The 16851-nt window shown below is 34.4% G+C and overlaps 1 protein-coding gene across 2 annotated transcripts; it reads left to right on the plus strand.

The window, feature by feature from the left end:
- Window positions 1–1137: 1137 nt before the first annotated feature.
- On the plus strand, window positions 1138–13433 carry LOC147070678 (salivary endonuclease-like). Of its 2 annotated transcripts, XM_085949120.1 has the most exons (7): window positions 1138–1480; window positions 4309–4499; window positions 6928–7231; window positions 8920–9170; window positions 10411–10566; window positions 12508–12796; window positions 13038–13433. In XM_085949120.1, the coding sequence occupies exons 1-6, from the start codon at window positions 1366–1368 to the stop codon at window positions 12766–12768; spliced, it is 1278 nt and encodes a 425-aa protein (XP_085805246.1). In that variant the 5' UTR covers window positions 1138–1365; the 3' UTR covers window positions 12769–12796; window positions 13038–13433. The 2 variants fall into 2 exon arrangements, with proteins under 2 accessions (XP_085805246.1, XP_085805245.1); XM_085949119.1 differs by lacking the exon at window positions 13038–13433 and having other exon boundaries at window positions 12508–12888.
- The last annotated feature ends 3418 nt before the right edge of the window (window positions 13434–16851 follow it).

Raw genomic sequence — 16851 nt, forward strand, 5'->3', positions numbered from 1 at the left:
GCTCCCTCTTAAGGCCGATTCTGTAGAGCGTCCCCTTAAGATCAAAATTAACCGGAAAATAATCGTTTTTTTAAAAACGGTACATGTTCAAACACGCGCGTTAACATGATCTTACTCCCTACTTCAGTTATCGTTTGCCAACTTATTGCTACGGCCGTATGTTGTAGCCTAACCACTGGGAAATGCCAATAGAAATGGCGTATTTCAAATGGTTCAGAACTACATAGTTTATAAATCAACAAAATGGTACCTACCTATTTAAATTTAAAAAAGTCGTGCGTTTTCCAAAATGTTTTAGGATAATAATATAAGTAAGAGGATTATTTTCATTAATATTCCTAGTAAAATGTAGTGTATAAATTAATATAAGTATACAAATAATAAATAATTGAAGTAGGTTGTTTCAAAAAACTCCCTTCTGAAATATTTCAAATGTGAATTAGAATAGTTCTGCATTCGATTGACGTAGTGTTCAATGTTATATTTATGTATGCATGTTTGTACCAATCTACGTTTATATACTTACACAGATAGGTCGCTGTTTATCAATTTTGATTCGCAAGAGAACATCTCGGGAAATTATTATTACCTATTAATCATGGACATGACATTCATTACCCACGAGTGTTGCCAACCGTACTATAGTTATAGTATTTGTACTATAATTTTGGTTCGCGTACTATGTACGATATTAAACAGGTATAGTACGCCCAACATACTATAATTTTGAATATCGGAAAAAATATGTAAAAAGTACTAAAATTTCGATATGTTCGTTCTATAAATTGGTGCAACTTACAAGTACTTACTATAATTTCGCAATATAAGAAGATTTGGAGAACTTGGAAAAAAATTGATTGAAAAACGTAAAAAAATCTCTTGACTTTGGTTTAAAATGAAATTTCTTGAATTCTTCGGTAAGCATTTTTGATCGGAAGAGGTACCTAAATAAAAAGAAATCTCGGAGTTTCTCAAATTCTCCGTTATTTTTTTTCTGACAAACAAAAAACCTATACATTTTCAACAGATGACAACGCGTACTATATTTTCCCCCTAAATACTATAATTTTGGTGGCCCTGTACTATAATTCCACTTTGAAATGATGGCAACACTGTTACCCACCTACTGACACCTACGTATGTGCTAGCATTCATAGTAACATAACGTTCAATGAAACGCTGTTATACCTAGAACCAATGTCCACCTAAGAATTAACCGTACCTACTAACAATCTATATTCTATGTAAATAAGTTCAGATAGATTGTGAAGATATGGTGTTAAGATAACGCTACTTTAGCAATATCAGTGTTTATTATTCAGTGTAGTGTTTTCTTTATAATCTGCCAAAGTTCTCATTCGCGTGATGTCGCAAAAATCTATTTTTGTGTCAAAAAAATCGTCGTCAAAGATGTGGATATTATTTTTTGCTATTCGTGTTTGCAGTTTATTTTTGATACCAGAATTAATACTTGCACAAGGTAAGCAACCATGGACAATTAAATATTATTTGTTAGGTACTATAGTGTATATTTAGACCGTATCTAAATGTTAGAAGTAGGGATTGCAAATATTGCAATACAGGTATTTAAAAATCGGTATTTAATTATTTATCGATACCAAAATACCGGTTTCAAAAATTAAAATACCGGTATTTTCGGTATTAAGAAAGCATACACGTTTAAATTTTCAAAAATGAATTTATGAATTTGTAAAAATATAAATGTGTGTAACTTGAAATCCTTTTTATTTATTTCAAATCGAGCTTAAATATATTGGGACCATACCTAAATAAGATTTCATATAAATAAAAAGGATTTGAAGTTACGAGTATTATACACATTTATAATATTTTTATAAAAATCGATGTTATTTAAAATAAATATAAAAAATATTAAAACTATGAATTAGTTAAAAATCTGTACGAGGAAAAATTGGAAACATAATAAACTAATTTTTATTAATATATATGACCATAAAATAGGTATAATGTAATAATAACGTAACTGTGTACGTAAATATGTAACACATTCACATTTTTTTTACAATTGTAAGTTTATCTTTGACTTAAAATAAAAAAATATTTTTCTTTTTAATGTTTTCAGATACATATTTATTAATTAACACAGTTGAAATTGTAAATTATCAAAATAATGTCTCAAATTGCAAGCTTCGTATTTTTCCGCTAGGTATGTAGAAGCATCCCCCTTAAACGTAGTCGTGTTCTTTGTCATTTGAGTATATATATAGTGATATTATACAAAAGTAGATCTGTGCGTTATTCATGATTTCGAGAAAATGACGAAAAACGTTTTGTTGGGGTTTTTAGTGTTATACCTAATAGCATGAAATATGTTTCTACATTTAGAAATTAGAAATTGAATTCAAATCCAACAGTTCTACTTTTGTTTCCAAATTATTGAACAGTTCTAATTCTGATACCAAGCCCTATTTTCCATCACAATTTAATACCACACAGATATGATTTTGATACAAATATTGCTAGTCGTGCATTATGGTCAGAAGAATAATTTGGCATACTTAGTTAAATTTCGATATATTTACAACAGTTCTACGTTTGATACTATACGACTCATTTATCAAATAATATTGAATTGAAGTAAACCTATGAACGTAAAGTTTAGAAATCGAGCGTTAGATAATATATTTAATTCTAATGTAGGTACCTACTATAATAATTTGTTGTACAAATAATAACGTGTCAAAGATCAACACAATCAATTTGTTATCGTCAGTTATGCCTATATTGTTTATTATTATCATTAGGTAGGTACTTTGGAATACTTGACCAAAAACTGGCTGGTCTCTATATATCTGTAGGTATTTAGGTATTGATAACCACACAATGGGTCGTGCAAAAATTAGTCAACAGGGTCGTGGTCACCGCTTATCGGGGGTGGAAGAAGTTGGAATCTTACCCCCAATCAGTGGCGGCTCGACGACTTTCTAGGTGGTGGGGTTTAGTCAATAATTATCAAATATAGGTACAAGTATGTACCTACCTACATTCTCATATTATTATAGGTACATTATGTACGAAGCTACTTATAATAATATGATTTTATTAACGAGGAAATAGATTTACCATCATCAGTTTTGAACAACAACATTCAACAAGCGTTTTTACTCACCTGTGGGGTCATTCTATTCAGTCCCTAGTACGCGTATAACAACGCTAATGCATTCACATACTTTGTAGAAAGCCATAGTACCGCAGCAACGGGATGGGACTGAGTGACCCCGATCGACGCCATAGCTTTCTTAATTTTGTACATATATGTCACCGTGAAATAGAGCGTATTTAATTTAATAAGTTATTTTAATACCGCGTAATCATTATTACGTTATTACATAATTTACTATTATTGCTTTATTTCTTTATAAAATAATAAATATCTCTAAAATTGCGACGGGTTTAGATAGATGAAATAAATTAAATAATTCTTTTAATTAAGTAGGTATATTATGACAATGATAAAAATATCTGACGTTTTTTTACTCATTTTCCACATGATAACGATGTGGGGATGGTCCCTATGAACCCTTAAGGTAGAGCCGCCCCTGCCCCCAATGTTTTAATACAGTCGAACTCGGTTATTACGATCTCGTACATAGCGAGATCTCGGATGTAATGAGGAAACATTCTTTGACATTTTGGTTTATGATTTTATCCATACATTTATTCACTGTTGTAACGAGCAACTTATCGGATATACCGAGCTAAAATACTGTTAATGTGTCGATCGTTTAAAAACATTTCGACCCTAAGCCGGGCCTAAGCAATAAAATCCGATTGGAGAGGATGCCGCCGGAGACGGATTACGTTTATGATACTAGTTAAGTGTCTAAGTACCTACCTAATTGTTGTTTTCGCCGACAATAATGAAAAAGTATCCACGTATATGGTTGAAAAATCCAAGGTTTGTGAAGTCCGTGGGTAGGTACCTACCAGCGTTGATTACAATAAACAATTTATTTTGTAGTGTGTGAAGGCCATACTTGTTTCGGGGATTTTTACGATGATTTTCAGATTTTTTATTTTCGACTTTTTTTGTTATGTGACCGCTCATTTAAAAATATATATTCTCTGATATAACGAGAACCGCTTATAACGAGCAAATTCAGTCGGTCCCACCTTCCTGCTGTATACAGTTCAGACGATTGCGATGTGTGTGAGATGTGATTTGGTTCGGGGCACATTATTTATTGAAACACATTTGGGCGTTTATATTGGTTTATATTATTTATAGGTATCGAGTTAGTGTTGTTTTAAATTTCTCACCCCTAGGTCGATGTACAGTCGAATTAAAAAACCTCCCTGACAAGACGCCGGTGTACGAGCTGGACAATGGAGAACTGGTGACGAATCATGGCAAACAGCTCAACTTCTCCCGTAATCAAAATGTTCACGCCACATGCGGAGGGAAAAACAATGGCGTCAAACCCGGAAGCTCGGGAACTGATGGCGGAACTACTCAGGTAATTTCCGTTATATATAGTAAGTTCAGCTCAGGTTCGAATCCCAAGTCTGGCATATTCACATGTTGTGTTTGGATATAATAGGGCGCATAAATGGCTAACATAATAAATGTGATAAAAGGAAACCAAGCATTTGATTTCCTTTTATATGTTTTTCGTGAAAACAATAATCTATTAACACAACTTTCACTCTGTGGAGGCTCATATGGTTCTCTAAGATCAAACATGGTGATGTAATGATGCCACTTGCCTTCCCCTATGGGATGTTACTAATCACCAGTGGCACACCCAGGGGGGCCAAGGGGCCTTGGCACTCCCCAAAGATGAAAATTATCAGAATGATTTTAAACATTGAAATTGAAAGCCAATAAAATATACCTTGGGCTTAGGCAAATAAAACACGGCAAAGAAATGATTTGTAATTCTCCAGCACCGTTTTTAGAAAAAAATCTTTGATTTTAACTTCTAAGACAAAAATTTCGAAACACTAATGTCGGGGTTTTTTAGAAACCCAATCCTTAATGGAACTGTCAAAAAATTCTCGGTGTCCACCCGAATTCCGGAGTGGTGTAGGTCATGGCTTAGGAGGGCTGACAGGGCTCTAGCCTGGGGCCCGGCGTGTCGGGTTGACCAGATAAGTGAGATAAACACACATCATAAGTTAGCTTTAATAGTAAAAAAATGTCGCCTGCGGCACTATTATACTTCATGGCCATGAACATTTTAAATTATATAATTGTGCAATATGTGCAATATATTTTCTGATTATTACGTATCGATACTTGACAGCTCCATAATTAAAGTAGATGTATTAAAAATCGCCAATAAATCACTAGCCTAAGGGCCCGTTTCAGGATGTGGGGGCCATGGTGTAGGTACACCGAGTGCAATAGACAAAAGACCGATAAACGAGAAATTAGGCTATGTTGTGTTGAGTAGGTTTGTGTATAAGTTAAATGCACTAATACTTTTTTTTTTGTCCATTTTCAATTAATATTTTGGAACCTCAATATTAAAAAACCAAAAATCGACGATAAACATTCGGCGAAAAGAACGACTACACCCACTAGTTGGTGGTGGTGTAAATCAAAAGAATATTTTTTTCAGTGGAATTCGGCATAAATATTGTAGCTCTTTAGACCAAGCGGGTAACACAGCCGATATTATTTGAGTAATGTTTTAGCATACTAGGCGCACACGACCAGCATGGTCGCTGTTAGTCACTTCCAATCCGCCAGTCGCTGATGACACGCTTAACGGTTACCGCCACTATGCCTCCAATTTAATAACAACTAGGAGAAACTGTACACATATGCAACTGTACACATATGCAGCCGTGTATTGTGAAAATATGTAAAAATAATTATATGAAGAAGAAAAAGAGCCTATGGGACTAATTTATATTATCCTCCTTGCCCCCCCCAATATTAAATCCTGAGTCCGCCACTGCTAATCACAGCCATATGTTTTAATAGTAAATACCTCATTGTCCCCACAAAGGGTGGGCTGATAGGCTCCAGCCCGGGGCCCGTGTGTCGGGTCAAGCAGTTAAGTGAGATAAACACATATTAACATTAAAAAAATATGTGGTTGTTTGATATAATATGATGATTGGTGTAGAAATTTATTTAATAATTATTTTTTTATGTATTTCCTGACTAATTATAATGGCTATGTATCCAATATGGCGAAGGGTCGCAGGTTATTTGTCTGCCACAGAAGGGGGTTGTGGTCAGTGCTTCATAATATGATACCGAGTACCGACAACTTAATAAATCAAGTGGATTTATTTAATAATACAAAAAATGCTAAAAATACAATGAATTCCCTTAAGTTTATTTCGCGGAATACCTTTTCGACTGCTTGATTTGCAAACCACCCAACTGCACTTTCGACCTATAATGACATTTTGTTATAAAGCATGTTTTCTAGATTTTCTTTATATATAAAAGCAGGGCTCGAAATGGACCGGGACGCACCGGAGCGCCGTTCGGGTTCGTAAAATCTGTAAAGTTATCGCTCCGTCTCACGGACAAAATAATTTGAGCGTCTGAGCTAGATATGCCATATAAAGATATAACAAAAAATCTAGCACACTTTTGTTTATAAAATACGCATAAAATTTGATAACCTTGTTAATATCTTCAGAAAATTTTAGAGCGCTCCGGTTCGTAAACTTTTCGATTTCGAGCGCTGTATAAAAGGGAATCTAAAATAGTGTATTAATTCATAGTGCAACTAATTTGTAAAAAAGCGTATTTTTGAAATTGTTAAATTCCGCTTGATAGTTAAATTGTTATGTTTTTTCTCCTTCCTCAACAATTTGCCCAAATGGAGTTAGCCTTTTTGCAGATTAAGCCGTCCATTTAGGGAACACTTCTGCAGAACACCATGACTTACCTACTAATGGGAATATTAAAATTTTCAGAGAGTAAAATGCGTCGAAGGAGTCAGGTTTTCTGGTAACCCTGGATGGATTACAGGAGGCAGCGTCAATTTCGGAGACATACAGTGCAAAAACTACCCTACACCATTGATCACGACGAAGGAAAACAATTGCGGGGGTCGGTACTCTCCACACACCACCGTCAAAGTGGGCGTCGAAGGCACGAGGGCACATTTGTTGTTGAACTCTTGTTTCGACAGAGAACGTTATAGGGTTCTGTATGTAGTCCACAATATCACTTCACAGATTAAAAACATACAATCCACCGGAAGACCAGAATTTACAAGTACAACTTTTATTTATTTTCACTTAGGTGTATAGTGGACATATTTCATTATCATTATCTCATTACAAAAGTCTCAATGACATTGAGCTACTTTACAAGCTGCTTGTTGGCGAATTTAAAATCGGACGAGTCAGCTAGTGCGATTGTGATGATGACATACAAAACTTTACACTCGCTCAGAAGCCAACAAACTATCGAGTTGAAACCGTCATGTTTTGTACTATTTTGACAGGACGTATTGAATAGTTCGTTTTTTTACCGGGAGGTCGCTACCATCGCTCCACTGTGCAGACGCAATAGGCCCACACGCCAGCGTGTAGCGTCTAAAGTTGACCGGCTTTCAACTTTTCTCTTTAGATTTTTTACAATCTGCTTGTTAGCTTGTTCGATGATGATACTGGGCGAGTTTATAAGCAGGTTGTAAATTTGCCAACAAGCAGTTTGTAAAGTAGCTCAATGTCATCGAGGCTTAAGGAACGTGGCATTCTTGAACAGTTACTATACTGTACCAGTGGCGAAGGGTGCCTGTTGTAGGTAGATAACTGAAAACAAGTCCTAGGACAGCTATGTAGGTAGGTACTTGCATTTAAATTTTGTTCATCTTCAATATTTTACTGAACAAAAAATATTATATTATTTTACCTTTTATAATAGATATTACATGACAAAAAGACATATTAATGTATATAAAATATATATTAATAAAAGTAATTTTCCTAAGAAGGGTAGGCTTTAAATAATAAACAGAGCCCTCGCCACTGTTATCTTCTTACCCAGGACTCATCTAAGGGAATTACTGACACCAACGAACAGTGACATCCTGTGGGAGTAGGCAAATTGAGCGTCACTTGGGGCGGCATTTATTCGAAGGGTGGCAAATCGAGGAGAATCATTCAGTATATAATATAAAAATAACTACCTAAAATTTATAAATAATGAAAATATATTTCCATTTAAAAAATCAGCTCACTGGTTGGAAACAAAGTGTGTTAATTGACATAAGAGGACTGTATTTTTTTGTCGGGTTCGCGACATCTAGTTTACTTCCGTTGCCCTTTGAAATCATTGGTGACAAGAAACGACATGTGCAGATTTGCGAATAATTACGGTTTGACGTATTAACCAGTATGCACGGAAGTTGCGTTGGCCGTCAAAGCTACCCCCGTCTTACAGAGCGTCCCACCTACCGCTCCTGGTCCACGATTTTAATTTGTATCGAAGCGTCGCATCGTAATTATATCGATTTAATAATAATGTCTTTGCGATCTCAGGCTAAAAATATTATTACAAATGTTGCCAGCTTTTGTGAAGAAGAAAAACGACACAGACCGCCCTTAATTCATCAAGACAGCGTAGAAGATAATAATATGTAAGCCACTGTATTATCAACGTCAAAGAAATCCCAACAAAAATATTTATAAATTTAATTTTTTCTATTTTAGTGGTATATATTATATTAGTAATGTGTCCATACAACACATTTCTTAGATATTTGAGTCATAAAAAAGGTGATCAAAAATACTGTATATAAAATGGGGCGGCATTTTGGCGCTGCCTAGGGGCGGCTGTTTATCTAGGGACGGCACTGCCAATGAATGATTGATATTCTGTGATTGATCTCCTAATGTTAATATTAAATATAAAGTTAATAAGCATGAAATATTCCATTATGTGATATTCTATTCTAGCTCACGATCTGTTTAAGCCGATCAGAATGGACCGAATCTACACGAAACAAGCTCAATTCTCCACTTTTAATACAATCCTCGATGACGTTGCCAGGAATTATTTGGACGATGCGCGATTTTTGGTGCGAGGTCATCTAGCGCCCTTGGCTGACTTCGCCTTGTCTCCAATGCAAAAAGCGTCGATGACCCACTTGAATGCCGTTCCTCAATGGAGCAAATTTAACAACGGGAATTGGAAGACGCTGGAAAGGGTAAAATATATTGAAATAATAGAACTTTTTCTTATTATTGTGCCATTCCCTAGCGGAGGTCGGTAACCATCAGGACAAGCTTAGCTTTGTCATTGAGGTACTGCAGTTTACTGGTTTTTATACTATGCAGAACTTATCTATAACAGGAAATATAAACTAAAATGGAGATCGCAAGGAGTGCCTTTCTCAAAATGAGACGCCTCCTTAGCAATCGAGACCTTAACCTAGGTTCTGAGACTGCGTATGGTACGTTGTTATGTTCTCTCAATTCTTTTCTATGGTATGAAAGTATGGACGCTAAACCAAGAGATGTCACGGAGACTTGAAGCTTTCGAGATGTGGCTGTACAGACGCATCATCAAAATTCCTTGGACTAACCGGGTGACTAATGTTGAAGTTCTCAATCGAATGGGGAAGGACCGAGAAGTTCTGTGTAGTACCAAAACCAAGAAACTACAGTACCTCCGCCACATTATGAGACGACAAAGGTACAGCATTCCCCAACTTGTCATTCAAGGAAAGATTAATGGTAAGCGTAGCAGAGGACGGCGCCGCATTTCGTGGCTTAAGAACCTCCGTAATTGGTACTAGTGCAGCTCCATTGAACTATTCCTGGTAGCAGACGACAAATCTAAGATCGCCTTGATGGTGGCCATAATAATTACAAGATAAAAAGAACTTTTTATATACGTACCTACCACGTTTTTAAATTTTCTGTTGAATCATATAAACTTGAACATTCTATGTACCTACCTATAAATAAATACTTTTTTTATACTTGATAAAAATACTGAATTAATATAGAATATTGAAATGTCATTTTGACATTTCATATTGATTTCCATAGTAACGCACGTATATATTAATAGTTTAGTTGCTAGGACCCCCTTAGCAACCAATAATAGTGTTTTACTTTTTATGAATTTTTTCCGAAATAACTTTCCATACAAAACAGAAAATTAATTCAATTCTGCTTAAAGATGGCTAAAAATAGATATTAAAAGAATGCATTGTCATAGTGTTCTGATATATCTATTATACAAGTTTCAAATGTCTAGCTAGTCGGGAAGTTAGATAAACAAGATTTATATTGGACAGACATGAAAAAAATCGTACTGGACAAACAAGAATACGAGCTAATAAAAACGTGGTAATAAGCTCTCCGCACCTTTTCAAAAATGCATCAAATGTATGTAAATTTTTAAAGTACTGAAATAACAAATTTCTAAATCATTTTCAGGATATTCGCGCGAGGGTCGTAGCAAATGACATGAGGGTGCAAATATACACAGGGACATTCGATACGCTGAAGCTAGGGGATAAAAACAATAATTTAAAAGAAATCTATCTTAATATTCACCCCAGAGGGATTCCAGTACCACTGTGGATTTACAAGGTATCTACGTGATTTCAATTATTATAGTTACTTACTTAAGGGGGATTCTATATGCCAACAGAGAACCTAGCGGAAAAATACGAAGCTTGCAATTTACAATTTCAACTGTATTAATTAATACATATGTATCTGAAAACATTAAAAAGATTTTTTTCAAATTTTAGTCAAAGATAAACTTACAATTGTAAAAAAAATGTGAATTTGTCACATATTTGGTACATAGGTTACGTTATTATTACATTATTTTTATGGTTATATTTATTATTAAAATTTAGTTTATTAAATTTTAAATTTTTCACCCTTTAGATTTTTGACTAATTTATAGTTTTAATATTTTTTATATCCATTTTAAAAAACATCGATTTTTATAAAAAATATAAATGTGTATAACTTGAAATCCTTTTTATTTATATGAAATCGAGCTTAAATATTGGGACCATACCTAAATAAGATTTCACATAAATAATATACCTTCAACCCTCGCCGATGTCTTCTAGGAATCTTTATCTCGAGCTCTCTCTTCAGTCGGTCACATTCAGCTCAAGTGCCTACAGGGGTTCCCTTGTATTGGTCTGGAGTTGTTTTCATTTAATGAGGTTTTGTTTTCAACGCGTTTGGGCGCTTCCGTCAACGGCAGAAAAAATCAAACCTCTTTGGCTACATGCCCAACAGACATTTTTTATACGATACAATCATTATTCCGATGACCAATTTTATAAATAGAAGAAACAAATCAAGCATGGCTATTTGATCATCAACATAACTTAAAGAAAACAGTATTGTACTTATCAGTGGCGAAGGGTGACTTTTGGAAAGAGGTAGGCTGTGGAGATCTGATAAAAAGAACACACTTGTCAGGTATACTTACGAGAAATAAGAAGATAATACGATATTACTACTAATGAATAGGTACACACTAATGACAACGACACACTAATTTAATGAAACTTCAAAAACTCACTGACGACATAAAATTAAGCGATCAGTTTAAATTGCGTATTTTTTCAAAACATTTGTACACATCAAAAATCATTAAATAAAAGTTCTTTTTATTTTTAAAAACAGTCTATATTTATTCATATTCGATTAAACACCATAGATTTTTTTTTCGGTTTTAGGCTCTGCGATCGGAGCTTACCTTAGTTCATACAATTCGATAGACTGGGCGGGGCTACGTGACGTAAAGTCCATATGAAAAAAATTGAGAATTATTTGAAACATAATCTGATCTTTATTTACGTCAAGACAGGTGGCGCGCTGTGGTATATTTTTTAAAACCTTTGCAGATTGTTAATGATTGTAATACATTCCTAAACATTACGGCATCTCTCGTTGGCAAAATAAATTGAATAATATGAATATAGGTATATGTAATCAAGTCAATATTCAATTTTTTTGTGATTTTACCGAGGCTTTGACTGCGACTCGCTGTCATATCGCCTCTTCTCTTCTAGAAGAGGATCCGTCGATCAGGTCCTCACTCCTATTCTGTTAAATAACTTTACAATTTTGCCTAGCTCTTCCGTCTTACCCACCCCCAGGACACCCTTCAATTCGTCGACATTCTCATAGATATCCGCAATTCGCAGCTGTACTCTGTGATGTTCATATTTAGGGCACTGTAGTGCTATATGTACAATGTCCTCTAAAACATGACATTCATCGCAGAGTTGCGACTCGCTTCTTCCCATGAGGACATCAAATCTTTTGCTGTTCACTATTAACTTAAGCTCATTCCTCGTCAAAGGAGACTCTACAAACCAGGGCACCTCTCGTGGTGATGGTAGAATAGACTTACTCCATTTCACCTTTTCTAATGATGCCCTATCAATATTCAATTAAAAAATATTTTTCTTAAGAAGGTAGGCTTCAAAATAATCACCTAGTATGGAGTCTTTGCCACTGGTACTTATATTAACTGATTACGTACTTATTCCACAGGTGGTGCGTGATACGAGATCTGGCCATGCCGTCGTATTTCTGGGGTTGAACAACCCGTTCGTCAGTGTTTCTGAAGCAAGAAGACAGGGCAGCGAGATCTGTGAAGACGTTTGCTCTACTCCAAGTTTCCATTGGCTGACGTGGAAGAAAGAAGACACCGAACTGGGATACAGCATGTGCTGTGAAGTGAGAGGATTTAGGACTATAGTGAATGATTTGCCGTCCTTTAGAGTGAACGGTCTGTTAGACTTTGGATTTTAAAAAAGAAACAATCCACACCATTAGCACCGTGTTATTTAAATTCTAATGGATTTAAGTTTTGTACTATTCTGTTTGAGTCGTTTTTGCGACCCGGGTTTCGCCTTTCGGCATCTCCAGGCGCTGTGTATACTCACCAAAGACACATACACACTGAAATCGAACGCTCTTATCTAGGTACTATATAACACAGCGCATGGAGATGCCGAAAGGCGAAACCCGGTTCGCAAAAAATGACTCAAATGGAATAGTACAAAACTTAAATCCATTAGAATTTAAATTCCATCAAGTACCTTCGGTCGATAGTATTAATACCATGTTATTTATTAAAAAAATATATGTTCACCTCAACTAATTTAGATTTATGCTTGGACAGTATTGATATGTCACTACTTGTTGACTTAGCAATACATCTTCTCGAAACTTTCGGTGTTTGTAATAGATACAAGAATCAACATATTATGCAATGATAATATCAACTAGGGATTGCAATACCGGTATTTAAAAAACGGTATTCCAGTATTTTTCGATACCGAAATACCGGTTTCAAAAATCCAAAATACCGGAATTTTCGGTATTAAAAAAGCACACTCGTTTACGTTTTTGAAAATGAATTATAAGTTATGTGCTGCTAAAATGCAATTATATTGAGTGAAACCAACAGAGGTGAAAAAATGATAAAACAGAGATCATCAAACATTTTTATATAAGTAATTATCGCGATGAATTATCATAATATTATTTTGAAATAGAAAACATCCGTGACAAAAATGTTCAATTATTCTATAGGCGTTGAATTTAAGAAGCTTTACCTGCAGCCAGACTTATTTGCACTAATTGATGAACTTTTGAGGGCTTTAGTTAAAATTATCAATATATTCAAATTATTTGTAAAAAATCACTAGTTCTACAATTATTATCAATACATATTTTTAAATCTCAGCATAATAAATGTAGGTAGGTATGTAGGTTTTTTCTATAAAATAATATTTTAAAAACATTTTAATAGCTATATTTATTGATAAGCACCTACTTCTGTGTTTTTTAATGTTTAAGAAATACCGGTATTCAATAATAAATACCGAAAAACCGGTATTGATATTTTCATTCGGTATTGCAATCCCTAATATCAACCATATAGTGCGACATAATTTAGCAACTGACTGCCTCAATTTAATATTATGATTTTGGATTCGTTTATTTCAATCTCCAGGGCTATGTAGGTACGCTGTAAGTTAAATTTTACAATAGGTAACATTAAATGATTATTAGACGTATTTACATAAATATTGTATAATACATTTTCAGTCCACATATAGCTACGAGTAAGTAGACAAATTCGTGTTAACTGTAGCTACATCATGGCCCCCACAAAGGGGTGGCTGACAGAGCTCTAGCCTGGGGGCACGGGATTAGGAGTTGCCCAGTGTGGCGGATCGATCAGATAATTGAGATAAACGCACATTCAAAATTTAGTAGGTATATTAGTAAAAAAATGTGGTTATATGATACAATTTTTGATTATTGTTTGTCGATACTCGACAACTCCATAATTCAATTAGATATTTCCAAAAAATACAAAAAAATGATAAAATTACACTTAATACCCATAATTTTACCTCGAACACCATTTGGAAAATGTTTGTATAGCGTAACATTGCCTTTTAGCGATAGGTAGGGGGGGCTGGCAAAGATTCCAGCCTGGGGGTCCGTTTCAGGATGTGGTGGCCGTGAGCTACATATTATTTGTCTAATCTAATTATTATTATAAATAAACAGTGGCACCTGTGTATAAAAACTATAAATATTTTGTCTGCTTTTGTTCACTGCAGAGAACTGTAAGTTTTTAAATAAAATATCACTCACACAACAAAATATAAAGAACAAAACAGTTTCTTGCTGAAAGGCAACAATCATGTAATTAGGTGTAAATGTCCTCATATTATGTAAATAATTAATTAAATGGTTAGGTAGATCAATTGTTAGTTTTTGAAGTTATACTTCTTTAGGCGCGTTTGGAAAATCAGATCAGTGTGTATTTTTGGCGTGTGACATGTAACACATAATTTATTTTTTCACACAAAAAACCACACTCGATTGGATTCGAACCAACGATTGTTCGGTTATCAGCTGAACCCACAACCATTACGCCACAGAATGATACTGCAATCGTGACGTTTATACAGTATAATATTGTAGTTTAGAATTGTTCCGTTGCTAGGCAGCGAATTTGTTATTGTCGGCCATTTGCAATTCCTTACGTAAACAAACTATTAAACGTCATAGTGGCAGTTGTTACTTTAAAAATAAAAACAACGATAAATAATTAAGTATATAATTTAGTAATGTATAAAAATAAACCAACGGCGTTCCAGTAAGCGGTCCTTTTTATTGAGTGTGTAATTTAACAAGATAATTAAGAGCTAGTCGAAGATTCTAGTTTATCACAAGTTTTGTTTTTGTTTTGTTACGCTAAAGAAGTAAAACTTCTAACGCGCGTACATAAGTACACACACCGATTTTTTTTAAAAAGTAAAACACCGTTTACAAAAATGAGTTATTATAAAGTAATTAGGTAGGTACTGTAATTATTGTGGTTGAGTCTTTCCGTAAGTGAAAATCAACAAATAAACAATTGTGAGTTAAAATACAAAAGTTGAATCATAGACAATCTTCAGTAGGTATACCTACCTACAGTCAAATAAAAAAGTTTGGCGCTAATAAAAAAAACATTTCGGACATCTGTCAAAATATGACTTTAACCTCAATTTCAAACGACGATGCTTAAAATAATACTTAAAGATGTCGAAGAAAATCTTCTACTATAGAGATAGAGTGTAAATGTATGAAAATCAAACAAAAACGAACTCATGGTCTACCTACTGATTAGTTAGCTGTAAACCAATCTCACGATTTTTCCAACAGGGCTACACTCATAATACGTCCATGAGTTCTGTAACCCCGAATTCTGTTTTCTTAATAATTTTGTATGTTAAAAATACTTGACGGCGTTTTTTATTGGACTGTAGGAAGGGGATGATTTGGATGTGGGGGGAGGGCGGTTTTACAAGTATTAAATCCGTGCACTAACCTTTCATGTTGATATGGTGGGCGAGCAGGTTCCGTGTTCCCGCAATCACATAACTATTACGATGACTCTCACGGTTACACTGTACTTGTGACGGATGGTGGGTTATGAGTAATGAGTTTATGATTGTTTATGAATCACTACTTTGATGACGCTATAGTGGTCAGACTAGTGCAAGTTTTGACGCTCTCGTGGTCTACAGGTAACTGACTTTTTCAAACATAGTTGAACAGTCATTCGTTAATTGATTAAAATATCAAATATCTGGATGACATGATTGCTTCGGGTGTTGATATATTCCACTTGCGAGAGGGTGAGTTAAGTGGACGCTATTTTATAAATTCTTAAAATAGGGCCTCTTTAACAAACTCGGTGTACTTCTTTGAAATTCTATAGTTGTACCTATAATTAATTGTATTTTCACTGCTTTTGTATGTTTATATTATGTTCTCTTTTTATATTTTCAATGTTTGTGTGTCATGTTGTGAACGTCTTAAATCTATAATTTGTAATTTCCCCAATATGTTAAAAAATAAATTGAAATTAAAATTTTACGTGTAAACATTTATTATCGCAATTATTAGTTTAATCCATGTACGTGTACATGGGGAATGGGACAACTGGACGCCAGGATAATTGGACGCCGCACTGTCATAGATACGTAAATAGAACGTAGACGTTGAATTTTAATCAGTTTCTATCTACTACTTGGTAGTTTTAGTTCATTTTACTTTTAACATAATGTTTTTTTTATTGCGGATTGAGAATTACCATGCCTGAGACTTTATATAAATAAAAAAAACTCTTTTTCGTTGGAACTTAAACATATGCACGATTAAATCATTATTTACGTGTGCATATTTAAATTCTCACCAACTATTAAATCATAATATAATAATTGAAATATAAATAAAAATATTAAATATATTTTTTAAAAGTACCTATAAGTACCTAACGTCTATTTATTTTCGAATTGCGTGGCGTCCAGTTGTCCCGGC

The sequence above is a fragment of the Rhyacophila brunnea genome, unplaced genomic scaffold (assembly GCF_057557595.1).
Source record: "Rhyacophila brunnea isolate RB1 unplaced genomic scaffold, BYU_Rbru_1.0 scaffold_21, whole genome shotgun sequence".
Classification (NCBI taxonomy): Eukaryota; Metazoa; Arthropoda; class Insecta; order Trichoptera; family Rhyacophilidae; genus Rhyacophila; species Rhyacophila brunnea.

Excerpts from the sequence above, each read along its gene's own strand:
- LOC147070678 (XM_085949120.1), top strand. The coding sequence starts at position 1,366 with ATGTCGCAAAAATCTATTTTTGTGTCAAAAAAATCGTCGTCAAAGATG. Across the intron at positions 1,481-4,308 it reads AGAATTAATACTTGCACAAG|GTCGATGTACAGTCGAATTA; the intron begins GTAAGCAACCAT and ends TCTCACCCCTAG. Across the intron at positions 10,567-12,507 it reads TACCACTGTGGATTTACAAG|GTGGTGCGTGATACGAGATC; the intron begins GTATCTACGTGA and ends CTTATTCCACAG.